At 35.1% G+C, this 16,335-nt stretch overlaps 1 protein-coding gene and 1 pseudogene across 3 annotated transcripts in view; both read right to left on the minus strand.

Annotated features, from left to right (window-relative positions):
* The window catches only part of GNRHR (gonadotropin releasing hormone receptor), a gene marked incomplete at both ends in the record, with an annotated part of 30,588 nt that extends 28,953 nt beyond the window's left edge, over positions 1–1,635 (minus strand). For both annotated transcript variants that reach the window (XM_079702347.1, XM_079702348.1), the window contains one exon: positions 1,114–1,635. In XM_079702347.1, the coding sequence (XP_079558473.1) occupies positions 1,114–1,635 (522 nt within the window). The remainder of the gene's footprint in view (positions 1–1,113) is intronic.
* Positions 1,636–8,207: 6,572 nt separating this feature from the next.
* LOC307057786 (transmembrane protease serine 11C-like) overlaps positions 8,208–16,335 on the minus strand; it is a 49,421-nt pseudogene continuing 41,293 nt past the window's right edge. Inside the window, exons 8-10 of the transcript in view lie at positions 15,464–15,727; positions 14,284–14,426; positions 8,208–8,369 (exon numbers count right to left, since the gene is read on the minus strand). The product of the transcript in view is annotated as a transmembrane protease serine 11C-like (transcript). The remainder of the gene's footprint in view (positions 8,370–14,283; positions 14,427–15,463; positions 15,728–16,335) is intronic.

A 16,335-nucleotide genomic window follows, 5' to 3' on the forward strand; every position in this document is an offset into this window, starting at 1 on the left:
ACTCAGTAATTATGCAGCCCCTCATCAAAATGATCCATCCAGCTCAAACAATTGCCAGAAGGTTTTAATGTCTTGCACTATTTAGTGAGTCCTGTGTGACAGTTTTTATTTGTTTGTTTTTTCTTTTTATGCCACCTGGCCAGCTTAGAATGTCTAGATAAATTTCCATTTGTAGTGACAAGTTTTTGGAGAATCACAGTAAACTCTGACTTTACTTCTTGACACATCCTTGTACCCTGGGTTCACCATAGAGTACATTTACAAGCATAGAGACAACTTGTTCATCTGTTATTAAAGGATCTTTGCCATTTTCAAGAATGTGTCCTTTTCTTCAGAGATCTGACTGTTGAAGAGGCAGATTCTGCAGGTCAATCAACCAGGTTGCCTCTGATGAAGACAGTCTGGAGAGATATCTGCTTTCTATAGGAGAGGGCCTTGACTGAACCAACAGTCTTATAGTTTTGCTAACAGCCTGTTACAGTCTAGCCTACCTCCAGAAAAGCTCAAGTCAACCTCAGGGAAATGTTCAAATTTCCAAAAGTCTGAGATTTCCCACATTTCCTCTTTATTCAATTGCACATAGCTGCAAACTGCAGAAAAAACATACTAATCAAGTATAGTTCTCTCTAAGCTGCAGTGACAGAAGACTCAAGAAGCCCCAAATAAAACAAGTTATACATACTTTCTACCTATGCAAATTTCATTGTTCCTAAAGATTCTCTCAATTTACCATGTCAACCTGAGTGAAAGGAAAAGTAGATGGAAGAATAGAATGGGGATGAGGTCAAATTTGAGAATAGCTACATTTTCAGGGAGCATTTACTAGGTACCAGAGATTATGATAGACACTTTAACACACTGTTCATTTAATCATCACAAAAGGTGCATAAAGTAGGCATTACCTCCATTTTATAAATGAAGGAATGAAACCCAGAGGGGTTAAGACATTTGCCCAAGGTAACAGAGCAGAGCCAGGATTAAATTCCATACTCTGACTTCCAGAGCCCAAGCTCTTAGAGATAATACAATACTGCCTTTGACAAGACCTTCATTCAAATTTATATAGGAAATCTGTGATCTCCATGTCCTAAAAAGTTTATGATACTGGTTTACCTGTGGTGCAGCAAAGATGCTACTGAGGAGCCAGGCCAAGCCAATCATGAGCTGTCCGAGCTTGTTGTTCCTTTTCGCAGCTAGGGGCCTCGTGATGGCCAGGGAGCGGTCCAGGCTGATCACCACCATCACGAAGGCGGGGGCGTACATGGAGAAAAGCTTCAGATAGCTGAGGACTTTGCAGAGGAGTTCTCCAGCATACCATTGCACAGTAATGTTCCACATTCCGTCCAGTGGCATGACAATCAGAGTCTCCAACAGGTTGGCTAAGGTCAAATGTTTTAAAAGCACTTTCATTCTTGAGAGTTTTTTCCCTTTCTCTTTCCTTTGAGTCCACTTCTGAAGTTTCAACAAGAAAGAAGCATTGAAAGTTGTGGAGAGTAGAAAAAGGAAGAAAGTAACTGTCACTCGAATCTTTCCAGATAAGGTCAGTGTGGGGAGGTTGCCCTGTGTCAGCAGGATGCTGCTGTTGATTGCTGAGCAGTGATTTTGATTCTGTTCAGGGGAGGCACTGTTTGCCATCCTTCACGGCTGATATAGCTTCAAAACTTCTGTTTCTGGCACTTCTGATGTTTTAATTGTAATTGCACTCAAAGTCCTGTTTTATTTCAGCCTTCTTTGAAGAGAAACGTTATGGGTTTATATTTATGTCAAATTTTGTCCCTGAGATACTTTATATTTAAAGTGAAAGATCAAGGTGAACTTGTTTTGTGGGCTTATAATCCAACAGAGTGCTAAAGCGAGCAAACATTTTCTGAGGGCCAAATGTAACTGTAGTATCTCAGCAGATGGCCTGGTTTCCACAACATTTTTCTTAAGTGAAGAAGGACGTTTGAAACTTAATTTTATATTTAAAATTCACTTAGGATACGGTTCAAATAACTCTAATGAAGAGATTTTCTAAAAACTATTACATGTCAACAGATGCAAAATGAAAAAGAAGAAAAATACTAAAAAAAGAACTTGATCCAGTTAAAATTTGTTGTTTTAAGAAACCAATATATTTCTCAAAAACATTTGTTTTCTTTTCAATCACACACTGCTGAGCATTCAAACACTAGATAAACAGATTTATTTAAAACCATCCTCCACAAAACACCAAATTAATACCTTAACAGTTAGAATCAATTTGATCTGATATAAATTGGGCTACATTCAAATTTACCAATCAGTCTTAACAGTCAGATTATCCATGCTTAAGTTAGAGTAAAATCATTAACTATTTTTTCTGTTATTGCCTTGATTTCATAATTGTCTAAATATTGTACCTACCATTATTGTGCATATTGCATAAGGTGACTAGGTATTGGAGAGAATACTGTATAAATGCTGTAACCACATCTATGTATGTTTATATATAATATGAATATTTGTTTATATCCCTTTATATGCAATCTGATTGTTTCACATTAGGGTCACTTAGAAACTTTCTCTGTGTTGTTGCTTTAACTTTCATGATGAGTGCTTGATGATGTTTACTAATACTGGTATGACTTAGATTGGAATTTATTAAATCACCAGCTTGATTTGTCGTATGTCAACTAGTTTGCTTCTGTGACAGCCAAAGAAGGAATAATGTTAAGAATAAAGGTGGCTATTTTAATTTATATGGTCCATTCTTGTTGGTTCATTTATTTGTTTGTTCTGTCTTATATTCATTTATTTAATAAATAATTACTAAATACCTGCTATATATATACTCTCTTGGCCTTAGCAGGTGATTAAAACGTGAATATGGGTGGCCTTACCTGGTGGCGTAGTGGTTGAGAGTCCGCCTGCCGATGCAGGGGACATGGGTTCATGCCCCGGTCCAGGAAGATCCCACGTGCCACAGAGCGGCTGGGCCCGTGAGCCATGGCCGATGAGCCTGCACGTCCGGAGCCAAAACGTGAATATGGCATCACCCAGGCCCAGAAGGAACCTATTTGGTACTATAGAAGATTAGACAAGAGGACTGGATTTACCTTATGTGCCTCCTCAGTTCCTGCTGTGGTGGCTCCTGGGTCTTGAGCAGCTTAGACCAGTTGCTTACCTGGGTTCCCCTTTGGTTGTTACCACATGCCCAGAAATACTGGCTTTTCTCACTACTTCTAGACTTGGATGAACTATTATACTGCAGGACATGAAATCTGGCTTAAGTGCCTTTCTGAAGGATCTAGAAATACTTTCGAATGGATTATTTTGGTCCTGAAATAAACTACTTTAGAAAAATTAGTGGGAGGAATAGATGAGTCAGAAATCAAGAGGCATGTGTTTTCTAGAAAAATGAAACAATTCATTTTAAAGCAGAAATATAGCATAAGTATACAGTTCATGCTACTCATTATTTGTGGTAATTCTGTTCTACAGAGTTGCCATGAATTCTGAGTTAGTGAAAACTGAACCGTTGCTCCTAGTGAAGATACAGGGTTAGGTTTCTCCAAGCCAAAAACATCATTTGCATCATACAGATTCATTTGCCAGTGTCTTTGTAAAACAAGCCCAAGCTCATCAGTGTTGAACACCTGCTCCTCCACATAACGCTTTTCCTGTATAACACAGAGCAGATATTTAAAACATTCTGTAATATAATATTGTAAATCAACTATACTTCATTAAAAAATTCTTCCCAAGATGCGATGCCTGATTTGCAGAAATTGCCTCACCTGCAAGTGTGAAATTTTTCACACTATATCACCTTTCATAATGTGCAAACTGGTAACCATAAATTTCTTTGGCTTTCAGTCTCATAACAGTGCTGTCCACTCTACTTTAAAAAATCAGCCCTCATCTCATGAATCCACAAATTTCACCACTTGTGCAGGTTTTCTGTGGTTTCATCACAGACTATAGATTTCACCTTAGCACTCTCTGAAGCAGCCTCATGTACAGATCAGAAATTTTCCTCTTCCTTTTTCTGGGTATACCATGGTTTTGAGTCATTGACATTGAACTCATGGGCTGAGCACTATAACTTTTGCCTGACAAGGCCCATATAACACATCCATTTTCTCCATAAGGCACATCAGAGCCTTCTTGTGCTTAGGAACACTGGACAGGACTTCAGCACTATGCTTGGGGGGCCATTTTAACAGTGAAATCACCAAAAGAAGCACAAGCATGGTACTATATATCCCATGAAAAACGTGGTACTAAATATACCATGAAAAGGATGCTAGCTTGGTATATGAGAGCTGAAACAAGGAGGCAGAGCATTGCCTTTTTCATCCTTGGCTGGGAAATTGCACCATGGGCAACTCAAGTATTTCCCTATTCTGTGCATGTACATGCCTGGGAATAATCACAAAATCACTATAAATATGTTTTTGGGGTTTGAAAGAAATTTTAGCAAATAGATATATTTGCAAATAATAAAGATCAACCATAAATAAGAATTGATGTCAAATAGAATAAAGAAAAATTAAAATTCCCACTAGAACTTCCAAATAATTTAAACTGTATTACAAATGAAAATGTTCAGAATATTAAAAATAATAGTGTTTTAATCTAGAAGTTCACAATACATTAAAATATATTTGTTGAATTTGCAGCTATTTTGATTTTATATAGAACATTGAAGAAAGACTTTTTTTCACATCTGATACTTGTGAACATAAATTTTGTACCTACTGCATTAGCTATAGTAGGTTCCTTAAAATCAAACAGTCTTGATTATAACAGTTTATTATTCTGAAAAACTCAAAAGACTTTGCATATATATCATGCCAGTTAATCTGATCAAGGCCATATGCTTGAGACAAAACAAGGTAACCACTGGATAGATTTTATAAATCTGAAAAGCTATTATATGTGGGTCAGCAACCTAAAGAATAAAGGAAAAAATGTTCATGGTAAAATCTGATTACACTGAGGTATATTTTGCCCTTGCCTTCTACATTTAAGGAAAGAAAAACTGGTGCATAAAAGCTTCATTGTATCTTTCCTTTCTATTTCTTTCCCTTTTTCTTTCCAAGATTCAGCTTGGTTGAAACTTCTTCCAATATGTATTATTCCATCAAGTAAGAAAAAGGAAGTAAAGGAAGATAACAAAAGAAAGAAAGAAAGGAAGAAAAGAGAAAGAGAAAGAAAGAAAAAAGAAAGGAAGAAAGAAAGGAAGAAAAAGAAATGAAGGCAGGAAGGAAAGGAGAAAGAAAGAGAAAGAGAACTTATGACAAAGGCAAAAAGGTGACTAGGGGATGAAGTAGATGGATGGGGAGGGCATTCTCAGAAGCTGGAACAACATGCTCAAATACAATGTTAATATATTCAATGTGGCTGAAAAAGGGAATCTGAGAACAGAAGTGGAAAAGATGAAGCAGCCATCAGATCAGGAAAATCTATATTACATATCAAGAAGTCTGAGCTTTACCTATGCACAGTGTATTGAAAGATGGATTAATACGGTGTAGATATGGCCAGAAAGAAAAAGTGCACTTCAACAAACAGTACTTACTTGTAGTGTTATCTGTGTAATATTGAACTTACTTATTTAATAAACTTGGTAATAATTTATTTATATTCAGTGTATTGAGTTTTCACTATTATTTCAAAGTTCTCATCATGAACTCTTGCCAGATACTATTTATAGAAGAAATGCCTGAATCTGAAGAGACTCAGTAGTTAAGACACTGGTGTCAGATGGGGAGGCACCATTATCATTGACATTACCTGTTGTTTTGTCTCTCCTGTAGAGAGGGAAGGAGAGTCTATGATCACATAGTATGCTATCATGCAGATTAGTTCACTTAAACCATCCCTATTTGGAACTGGCATACTTCTTAAATGTGCTAACAATGTAGCTGTTTTCATGTCAAATTATTTTCAAAACATAAATATTAAGTGTTTTGTACGTTTTTCCCCCCACAGGAATTTTATATACCTGCTATACACAAGGAAATTAGATAAAGAGGAGTACTATGCCTTAAGGTATTAGTCCATCTTACTTTTTTCCAAGATATCAAGATATGCATAGTGTGACATTGTTTTATGGAAAATCTGATTAAGACAATAAACACACGAAAACATAGAATCTATGTTGTGAAGTAATATGCATTTTGAATAACATTATATTGATTCAGAAGATAGTACATTTTCCATTGGATAATAAACTTTTTTTTTTTTTTTTTTTTGGTCTACCAGCATTCTTTTTCTGGAAAAGCCCTTCCCTGACCTGAGAGGCTATCAGTAAAAGGCCCCACCTCCTCCACCATGGGTGGTTCCCTGGGCCAATCATAGGCATCTCAGGACTTTTTTCTTTACTCAAGGCAATGGGTAGGAGGGCTCTATTTTTGAGGGACTGTTAGCCTACCACTAAGGAAAATCTAAGTCTAGAGCCAATAAGCCTGTCTTTACCACCTTAGTGGGTAGTATCTGGCCATGAATAAAGACAGAGGAGAGGAAAGTTAAGATGTGGCTAGAGATCAAGACATTGTTTAAGCTCCTGGATCTAGCCTCAACTCTGCCATTTGTAGATCCTTATATTTTTAATTAGGTGAGTCAATATATTTCTTCTTTTCACTTAAGCTACTGTTAATTGATTTTCTGTCACTTGCAACCAAAGAATTCTGGCCAAAATACATACAGTTTTTTGTTTATTCTTAATTTCTAGACAATAAAAATATAGAAATATTAATTCTGATAAATTTATAACTCAAGATATATCAAAATATTTTAAAACCAATCAAATAATAAACCTAATCTATTAACTCATCCCAAAATTTTATGAAAAACATTTCATTTTAGAATACTATGCTAGGCAGATACTTAGTTACAACCATATCACACAACATAGCATAGTTGTTATAAGTGTGGGCTCTGGAATTCAGTTGTCTGATTTTGAATCCCAGCTCCACTAATTATAAACTCTCTGATCTTGACTTCTCCTTACCTCAGTTTCCTTATTTATAAATTAAGTTTACAAGGGGACAATCCTCACAGAGCTATGGTGAGAGTTCAATGTAATAATACATGTAAATTGTGCCTGGCACGTAGTAAGTGGTCTATGAATATTAGCTACTATTATTAATACAATTATTCTTTGAGTCCTTGAAAAAAATTATATCATAATGAAGGCTATTAGTGGTAGCTGTAGGAATGTCAGTGATGAAAAGAGAAGGGAAAACTGCTATAGAGATACTGGTGGACTGCAGTCTTGGAAAGCAACCTGATGAAATAGTATTCCAGATAAAAGCCAACTGATCTGCTTATTTGGCAAGTTGGCATGAGGCATAACAGTGCATTTTATAGATATATATGCCATCATCTAGAATCATTCTATATGGGCAAAAGGAAAGTAAAGTAGAAGCAACATTTTCATATTATTTATTCTGTTTGATAATTTGTATTGTTGAGGAATTTTAAGAGATTGGAGACATGTAATATGGTGTTATTGACATAGTGTATTTAAGCCTAATAATGAAATATAGCCCATGTGTCTGAGGATAATTTTACTATTGTATGTGTATATGTGAGAACTGTCTTCTACCTCACTTTCACATGAAAGAGAAATAGGGACAAATCTACAGTCATCAGCATACGTCAAGGGATCTATCAACGATTATCATGCTGATGTGCGTCACTCAAGGTGAGGAAGCCATAAATAGAGAGGGGATTAGCGTTGGTACAAAGACTAGAAAGAAAACAGGTAGATAGATTTTCCTGAAAAATTTTTATAGTCAGTATTATTGCAACTCACTAGCTAAAAACCCACCAATATTGGGATCTTGTGGAGTCCATGTGATTCAGCAGGGGATTGTTTATACACTCGGAAGGTAGTTTATTGCTAACACCTAGTCTGTGATTTCTCAAGGGACCTGGATCTGCAAATCAATAGAGAAGAACTCCTTAGTAAAGTGTAATCCACCTTTACTCATACGATTCCTTTCAATCTAGAAAGGGTAAAATGGGAATTATATGGCCTGGTCCATCACTATCACTAAACCCTTGTCAAAGTCTAATACACAAAAATTTTTCATAATTCTAAAATTATATATGTTTAAATTTGCGACATTACATGTACATAAAGAGAGGTGATTCTAAGTTAATGTGGTTTGAAATTACAAACATATTTAATAAAGGTATAATTTTTGAACTTTAATCGACAAAGTACTTATGCACTAGAGACCAGTTTTGGACATGATCCAGTCTCTATAGTATATCACTCGAGTGTAGACTCCAGGTTTGTTTGGAAGGGCACACTCATCTCCTCAGCTTACAATACCAGCAAGGAACCAACTGCCTTTATAATCTGTACCAACCAGAGGTCCACCAGAGTCACCCTAGAGAGAAAAAGGAAATATACAATTAATATAAAGATGAATAGTGCTTACTTTTCTCTTCTGTAGCAAAGACAAGGAGAAACAGAAGAAAAAAAACCTAGATATTTCAATATTAAAATGATTCTAGTCAAGAACAATTTTGTTTTGTTTTGTTTTGTTGCTGTGCCATGCAGCATATGGGATCTTAGTTCCCCGAGGGATTGAAACTGTGCCTCTTGCAGTGGAAGTGTGGAGTCAACCACTGGACCTCTAGGGAACTCCCCAAGAACATTTTTGGATTCTATAATCATTTATTTAAATCAAAGACATCAGTACATGTCTTTGGATATAACAATATAATAAGAAGAAATATGTCTGAAAAATTTCAACTCAATTATTACCTAAAAGAGATATTTAAGGTATTGTTGCCTATGGCATCATCAGTATGCTGAGGAATTCTCTGATTATCTCCCCAAACTCTTCTATTTTCACTCAGATGTTGAAAAAAGAAGTAGTTTATATTTACTCACCACCAGCACTGGGCTACTTCTCTTCCAATCTTGTGGAAACATCGCTCCCGTTCTCAGAATTGTGTAATTTGGCTAAACTACCCTCTATACTCCTTTATGGTTTTCATTTACTGATGTTTAGGCCATTCTTCCAGAAAGATGGGACACCTTAACATCTGGATTTTCCTTTGCTCTAATCTTTCCCATCATCCTGGATAACTTCAACACCCATTGGATGAAAGCATAGTCTTTTGGTTTCTTTGATTCTAATCATCTTCATATTTATTAAACATTTCTGTGTCTCTCTTTGTCATCACCTGGATCAGCTCCACCTCTGAAATGCTACTAATAGCATTACAATTGCAGTGTTTTCACTCCACTACTTTTTAACTCTACTTCTGCCCTTCAACCTCTCAACCATTAAGAATGCTAATTTTTGACTCCTCCGTTCTCTCCTAGTGTATTAACTTACCTCTTACTTTCCATCTTTCTTTATGTGACGATATTCCATAATTTATCCATACCACTACTCTTTCAACAACATTCTTAGCTTCTTAGCTTCCTCCCTACTGTAATCTGGGCCAACCATACACTGTGAAAGAAAACCATGTTACAAATTTACATCCTCAAACCAACACCTCTACCCAGTAGTTATGTGTCCCAAGCCATATTCCTTTCTCATTAAAAAAAAAATCATTATTTATTTTTTTATTGTATAAAATGCACATAACATAAAAATTACCATTTAACCATTTTAAGTATGCAATTCAATGGCATTACATACATTCATATTGTGCTATCATCACCACCATCCATCTTCAGAACTTTTTTCCAGCTTGCAAAACTGAAACTCTATACCCATTGAAAATTATTCCCCATTGTCCCCTTCCCCCAGCTCCTGGCAAACACCATTCTACTTTTGGTCTCTATGAATCTGACTACTTTAAGTACCTCATCTGAGTGAAGTTGTACAGTATTTGTACTTTTGTGACTGGCTTATTTCACTTAGCATAATATCTTCAAGTTCATCCACGTTGTAGCATGTCTCAGAATTTCCTTCTTTTTAAGGCTGAATAATATTTAATTTTATGCATATATCACATTTTGCTTATCCATTTACCCATCAATGGAAAGTTGTGTTGCTTCAATCTTTTGGCTATTATGAATAATGCTGCTATGAATATGAATGTAAAAATATCTGTGTCCCTGCTTTTAATTCTTTTGGGTAAATACCTAGAAGTGGAAATGCTGGATCATATGGTAATCTATTTTTATTTTTTTTGAAAAATTGCCATGCTGCTTTTTATATAGGCTCACCATGTTATGCTTCCACCAGCAACATACAAGGCTCATTTCATAATTTTTAAATTTCTCACTCTGAACCTAGTGCCTTAATTCGTTTTAAATTCATAGAATAAGTAGAGAGTAACAGGTAGCAATCTCTACATTTCTTGTCCTTGCCCCTTTTGATTTCCCAGTTCAACTACATCAGCCTACATCTGTATTTACTCTCCTTTTCAGACAAATGGATGTATTTGGTTCTTTCCAAGGTTAATCCCCCCATCTGTTCTTTGAATCAAGGACCTTGTTCTATCAATAATTGTTCTGTGTATTTGTTTTTTCCTAATATGCCTTCATTTCCTCCACTGTCATTTCTCTCCAGGCATATACATTTGTTTGTTTGTTTGGTTTTGGTCTTGCCTGCCTGAAAAATGACAAACTTTCTGGATTTTAAGACCTCCTCTATTGCCCTAATTATCTTTCTCTCATAGCTAAGTGACTTGAAGTAGTAGTCTATACTGAAGTTTCCAGTTTCTCATTCCATTCTCCACTTCTTTTTTTATTTTAAAATTGAGTTATGATTAACATACAATATTATGTTTCAGGTGTATAACATAGTGATTTGATTTTTTATACATTATGAAATGATCACTACGGTAAATCCAGGTACCATCTGTCACCGTACAAAGTTGTTACAATATTATTGACTACATTTCCTATGTGTACGTTACAACCTTATTTATTTTATAGTTGGAATTTTGTATCTCTTAATCCCCTTCACCTATTTCATCTGTCTCCCCACCGCCTCCCCTCTGGTAACCACCAGATTGTTCTCTGTTCCTATAAGTCTGCTTCTGTTTTGTTTTTCAGATTCCACATATAAGTGAAATCATATGGTAATTGTTGTTCTGTCTGGCTTATTACACTTAGCACAATACCCTTCAGGTCCATCCATGTTTCTACAAATGGCAAGATTTCATTCTTTTTTTTATTGCTGAATAATATTCCAGTGTGTGTGTGTGTGTGTGTGTGTGTGTGTGTATACACCACATCTTCTTTATCCATTCACCTATTGATGGACACTTACGTTGCTTCCATAGCATACGGTAGTTCTATTTTTAATTTTTTGAGGAAACTCCATATTGTTTTCCAAAATGGCTGCATCAATTTACATTCCCACCAACAGTGCACAAGGGTTTCCTTGTCTTCACATTCTCTCCATCACTTGTTTCTTGTCTTTTTCATAATTGCCATTATGACAGGTGTGAGGTGATATCTCATTATGGTTTTGATTTGCATTTCCCTAATGATTAGTGATGTTGAGCATCTTTTCATGTGGCAAGAATAGTATGCAATGGGGAAAAGACAGTCTCTTTAAAAGATGGTTCTGCTGAAACTGGACAGCTACATGCAAAAGAATGAAGCTGAACCATTTTCTTACACTATATACAAAAATAAACTCAAAATGGGTTAAAGACTTAAATGTAAGACCTGAAACCATAAAACTCCTAGAAGAAAACATAGGCGGTAACCTCTTTGACATTGATCTTAGCAATATATTTTTGGATATGTCTCCTCAGGCAAGGGCAAGAAAAGCAAACATAAATGAGACTATAGCAAACTAAAAATCTTTTATTCAACTTACTTCTAAATGGTTTTTCCACCAATGCACCTTTCCAAACTTTACCAATAAGCAATTGTTGAATTTGATAGACACTTTCCAGCACTTATCTTACTTGACCTCTTGATGTCATATGTTAACCATCCCCTTTTTTTCTGATCCCTGGACCCCCGTGAGACCAATTTCTTATGCTTTTCTGATCTTTCTTATCTCTTACTGTTAGCCCTTTAAAAGCATGTATACCTGAGTTCTGTTACTTAGCTGCTTCTTATTTTATATACTTTATCTGAGCTATTGTATCCATACTCATGAATTTAACTACCACCCAGATGACAATGACTTTTAGGTATATATCTCTAGCTGAACTTTTTCCTGAGCTCAAGGTTTTTATTTACAATGATATAATGGACATATGTACCTGGATATTCCACAGGCATCTCAAATTTAGCAAACCCCAAACTGAACTTTTACCCTCCTTAAACCTGCTCTTTCTCCTATATACCCTCTCTCTAGTTGCTCAGGGAAAAATATAGAGTTAGCAGGTATAACTCCATTTTCTCCTTCCTCACATCTAATCAGTCTCACAGTCCTGGCCACTCAACTGTCTTATGGTCTTTTCATTCTTACTGTGTCTTAGTTGAAGCCCTTATTACCTTTCACAGGAAAAATATTTTAATAGAGCCCACTATCTCTAGCTTTCTTGCTTCTAGTCCATCTGACACTCTGCGTGTATTGAATCTGGCAGTTAGAAAATCATTAGTAATCTTGGCTAGAATACTTTCAGTGGACTAGTAGGGCAAAAGTCTGCAAGCAGTGGGTCAGAGAGTGAATAAACTGAGAATGTGAAACATTGTTGTAAACTATTCTTTAAAGATTTGACCAAGAAGGGAATAAGAAAGACAGAGTAGGATATATTAAAGGAGAGACCTAATAATGTTTGCAGAATATGTGGAAGAGTGAATTAGAGTGGAAGTTTGGAAAATATGGGAAAAGTTCAAAATTAATGAAAAGTTCAAATACCTGTGTAGATGAAAACAGAGTGGATAAAGAACCCAGATAAGAGATTAGCTTTTCTTTTCTTCCTAATAGATTTATATTTGTACTTATCCTTACCTTCTAAGCTGAGGATGAACAAGTTTCTTCTACTATTCAATCAGGAAGTAAAGAAATTAAAGGAGTAGTTGCTGTCATTTTTTTTTTCTAGTTAGTAGGAGGAAATGTCATTTGTTAAGGAATATAAGGGCGTGGTGGGATACATTCAAAGAACATAATAAAAGTTTGACATAGCACCATAAAAGATGCATTAAAGGATTCTACAGTGTGTTAAGGGCCCAGCTGTAACTACATGACACAAGGTTTTAGCTGTGCTCAGGAGATCGCATATAAGAGCAAATAAGGTAAATAGATTGCTATGTGTTTGGAGATTAGGATGGGTGTGGGGGGAATTAGAAGATGGTGAAATCATTGAGGGCGCTGTCAATAGAGCGGTTGAAATAATAAAACATGGGCTCTAGGCTGCACAAAGTTAGAAGAGAGTCATGGGTTTGAGAGTAATGGACTGCGAGAAAATTGAGAGAAACAAGAATTTAAGTTTGTCATGACTTTGAAGAATAGGTTTAATGGGACATTTGCGAAGTTGGGAATCTGTAATAAGAAACTATAATTATGTATTACAAGTGCTTGTTTGCATGCCTTCTAGCTCCTAGAGTACAAGAATAATGAGTAAAGTGAATTGAATGAATAAAATAAGGGTCCTTCTGGATTTATCACTGATTCTGCCTGCCTAGATAACTTACAGTAGTACTTTAGTAGTTCTAGGACTATTGCTTATAAAGCGCATCAGAGGTATTTGAAGTATATTAAACATATGGAGAGGCAACTTAGTGTAGCATTCAGAGTATAGGCTGTGGAGTCTAATTTCCTGAATTTAAATCTCAGTTCTGCCACTTAATACCTGTGTTAGTTTAGACACATTACTTGACCTCTTTGTCTCAGTCTCTTCATTTGAGAAATAGGGTTTATAATAGTATAAACAAACATCACAAGATTGTCATAACTTGACTAAATTATTATTTGTAAAGAGCTCAAAAACAGTGCCTGGCACATGAAGATGCTATATAAGGGTTGTCAAATAAATAAAACATTTAGGATGTGGGAGCCACGCTAAATCAAGAAAGCTCCATGATCCATAGGTTTGTTGTTGGACCCAGTTGTGATTCCCAGTCAAAGAGGGCCAGTTGAACTAAAGTCACCAATATTCAATTTAATCTCTTCATTGCTTATTCCAGATTGAGTCTCATCCCCACTCCCATTCAAAGCTTCTTATAACAATAATGGTGCTTTAACTCAATAGTACTTTAATGAGACCTATCAGATAGCAATATAATTTTAATCAGGTACTTTGACTATGAAACACACATAAGTCTTTAAAAATTGTCAGTCTTTTGAGACAATTGAACAGGTTAATTGGAAATTAAAAAACATATGAAAAAAATCTTTTTGAAAATGGAATAAGCAGATTTACCTGGCAGGCATCCACACTTCCCTTCAGGAACCCGGCACACAACATTCCAGGTTTGATTGCACCACCATATACCACTTTACTGTTGTAGGCCTTATTATCTATAATCTTCACTAATCCTTTTTGGAGTATATTGGGATTTGTTCCTAAAGGAAAAAATATATGTATAACATTTGCTAAAGTCAATATTAATCTCTCTGGTTAGATTATTAGTATCTAACACTATGTAAAATTTCCAAATCAATGTAAAACATGTTTTAATTAAACTTGTATTTGTGTGCTTTCTTAATAACAAAGAAGTATGTTATGAATACACCAAACTATTGTTAAAAATCATCATATTTAGAAATACTTAGTGTGTCCATCAATGTGTGATGGGATAGTTTTTACTTTTGAATTGTTTTGGAAGTTTATATTTATTACCTGTATGGTTTAGAAAACAAAACAAAAAATTCATATTCCAGAAATATACATTTTATGATCATTTTTAGATTTTCTACTGTTTGTTACTACAATTCTGAGTCTTGGAATTTTGTGGTTTATTTTTTTCTGCTTTCAAATGCATTTATGAACGCAAACAGCCACTAAATCTTTAGATTATTAGGGTCATGGTTTCAATGGTCTTTGCTCAAGTATTGCTTTGTCACAGAGAGCTACTCATTTTACCCCATCAAAAATGTCCAAATCCCCTGTAGTTCTTACTTTTGCTATGGTACTTACCTGCCTAAAATATGCTATGTAGTCTATTATTTATTGTATCTCGTGATTATTGTCTGTCTTTCTTTGCTAAGAATGTAAGCTTTGTAAGGGCAGGAATATTTGCCTATTTTATTCATTAATATATCCAAACGACCTAGGACAATGCTTGGAATAAAGGTCGTAATCAAAATAAATATTTATTGAATGAGTGAATGAATAAATGAAATGGAGGAAAATGAATTACTTATTCAAATAATCACTTCTGTAAAAACCACCATTCTTAAGGGAAATCAAGGTAAACAGCTCTATGAAATTGTGGTTTCTATATGAATGTTGTTGAGGATGATTTTTCAACCCATTGCACATTACCTCCTTTAAGATGACCCAGAGAAAGAGAGTATTTCTCAGGTTTAATTGTGATTCTGAGTATTTTTTTTGACTCCTAAAACTCAAACCATGTAATGATGGAAGGTTAGGAACTCACCATCAGACTTTAATGTTCCCTATCCAGTGACCACCACATCGGAACTGGGTGGGAATGCATAAGAAGCTTCTGGAAGACATGCTTTTCGGATGTTGCTTGTATAGAATACTGGTGAAGACAGATGCACAAGAGCAATGTCATTATCGTGTGCTGCTGGTGTAGTGGTAGTTTTCATGAATTATAATATCCTTGACACTTTGCTGTATTTGTGGATCACTTAAAAGAAGCCTCAAACTAACATTCCATTCTTTGGGATCCCTGGCACTAAAGAACATAAATTTATTTATTAAAAGTCCTGTATATTGGAGTTGTAGGAATTAATATCTTATACTTTTTTAAAGAACTAGATAAGTTTTGAATTCCCATAGTGCATATAAGCATACAAAAGCAAAGCTATATGTAAGAAAAAAATTAAAATAATGATAAAATGAATAGACTTCGAATAACTCAATAAGCTCTGTTTTAAAGGATAACTCAAGTAAACTACATATTATTCTTTTTTGTACAGAAAAGACTCAAGGGAATTTAGAAAGATAAATATAATAACACAAGATAATAAGACTAAATAAAAAGTGGGCAAGGATATGGGACAGAGTGAACTTGTGGAAATTAAGGAAATAGTCTAAATCCTCTTTTATATGCATTAAAAACTATAAATAGAAAATATTTCTGACTTTTACTATTACTTGTTAATCAAGGGTTGTACATTAAGCACTGAAAGTAGTACTGTCAGAACAATTTAAAACTCTCAAGTTTGAGAGGGATTTTTGTTTACATATAAAAACAATAAGTGCTATATAGAACCAACAGAAATTAGTGAAATGAACCATCAAACAAAAGGGTAAAAAACTTTTAGGTATAAAAAAGTAAAC

The sequence above is a fragment of the Hyperoodon ampullatus genome, assembly GCF_949752795.1.
Source record: "Hyperoodon ampullatus genome assembly, chromosome: 1".
NCBI lineage: Eukaryota > Metazoa > Chordata > Mammalia > Artiodactyla > Ziphiidae > Hyperoodon > Hyperoodon ampullatus.